Source organism: Acartia tonsa, chromosome 14, assembly GCF_053477335.1.
Source record: "Acartia tonsa isolate MP-2025a chromosome 14, ASM5347733v1, whole genome shotgun sequence".
In the NCBI taxonomy this organism is placed as follows: Eukaryota; Metazoa; Arthropoda; class Copepoda; order Calanoida; family Acartiidae; genus Acartia; species Acartia tonsa.
Window position 1 is genome coordinate 26,363,446 of NC_137273.1, and position 1,374 is coordinate 26,364,819.

Here is a 1,374-nt window from a genome sequence, read left to right on the forward strand (position 1 = left end):
CGTTTGTCCTAGTACCTTAAGACCTATGTGAACTTTTCTTAAATAAAAATCTTATGAGGTTCATATTTAGTTCATTTATATAATCGGATAACTCAATCCAAACTCACCCTCAACCCAAAAGATAAAACCCATACCAAAATGAAACAGCCGCTGTAGTAATAATTTATTTTTCTTTTTAGTATGTGCATCAGATTACCCCACGAGCGTGGGTGGAGCCGTAAGCTCGGACAGCGGTCACTCCAGTCCTATGTCAGCTGCTGGCCACAGCCCAATCTGCCACACTAGGGGTGCCACAGCTGCTGGGTCACGTGACACAATATCAGCTGTTACTCCCGGGGGGTCACGTGATGAATCAGCTGATTTGGACGCGTCGTCCCAAGCTAATACCAGTTTAGATGCTTCAGGTAAATTTGTAATTCTTCATTATTTCCTGACTGACTTACTGATTTCCTTAGAATCAGTGCAGACGATTTTCAAATTTGTTTAATTTCACTTAAAAGTAATATAAGTTTTCAATTGTGATGTTTTTTTCTATACATAGATTTGATCGTTTTCATTTTTATTTCTACATTTTTATTCCATTTCTTCTACTGTAAAAATTAAAATTTTTGTAATTCAGGTTCCAGCGATGTAACTGTAATAATGGACAAGATATGCGAGGGTAGCTGTGGTCCAGAGAGCAACTGTCTTCTTTGTCAGAGTATTGACAGAAAGTGCACAAATGACAAGTGCATCATGTGCACCTCTCCAGGTATAAAAAAAAGCTGGAAGCTTCCAAATAATGAATTGATTCGAGCAGCTGTTTTGTTTAGCTTAAGACAGACCTCTAACAACTTATTTAAAAAAAATCAAACCTGATTAAACTGTTAAGATTTAAATGTGACCTGTGGCTTTCCCCCCAAAAAAATAAATGTAAATTAAATATTTTTGAGGGTCTTTAAGCCTAGCTAAATCTAATTAATTAATTTAGATCCACCATTGAGTCAGCAATTTGTGCATGTTCTTCCCCCACCCAGCCTCAAACCTCCCACCCTAACACCATCCTTAGCACCTCCAAACAGCCAATCACAATTCCCCAACACTCCAACCATCAACCAATCAGACGCCTCCATTGTAAAATCACGTGATGTTACGTCACAATCAGCTGATTTTTGCGCGGGAAATACAAGCGCCAGCGCAGTGCCACCACTGCCAAAGAAAACAGTGGCTCCATATCAGGAGTACAAATTTGGATTTGAAGAACCAATGCCAGAATTGAAGATTCCCACTACAGGAAGGATTTACTGATAATTAAATGGCAAACTCTGCACTAATTAATATAAACCAAAAACTAATTTCTTATATCTATGTAAAATTATACTTCGGACCCATTTA

At 38.1% G+C, this 1,374-nt stretch overlaps 1 protein-coding gene across 1 annotated transcript in view; it reads left to right on the forward strand.

The window, feature by feature from the left end:
- The window catches only part of LOC145305382 (uncharacterized), a 153,751-nt gene extending 152,464 nt beyond the window's left edge, over positions 1–1,287 (forward strand). The window contains exons 16-18 of the mRNA XM_080147000.1: positions 180–404; positions 620–751; positions 971–1,287. Of these exons, the coding sequence (XP_080003126.1) occupies positions 180–404; positions 620–751; positions 971–1,287 (674 nt within the window). The remainder of the gene's footprint in view (positions 1–179; positions 405–619; positions 752–970) is intronic.
- Positions 1,288–1,374: the final 87 nt, after the last annotated feature.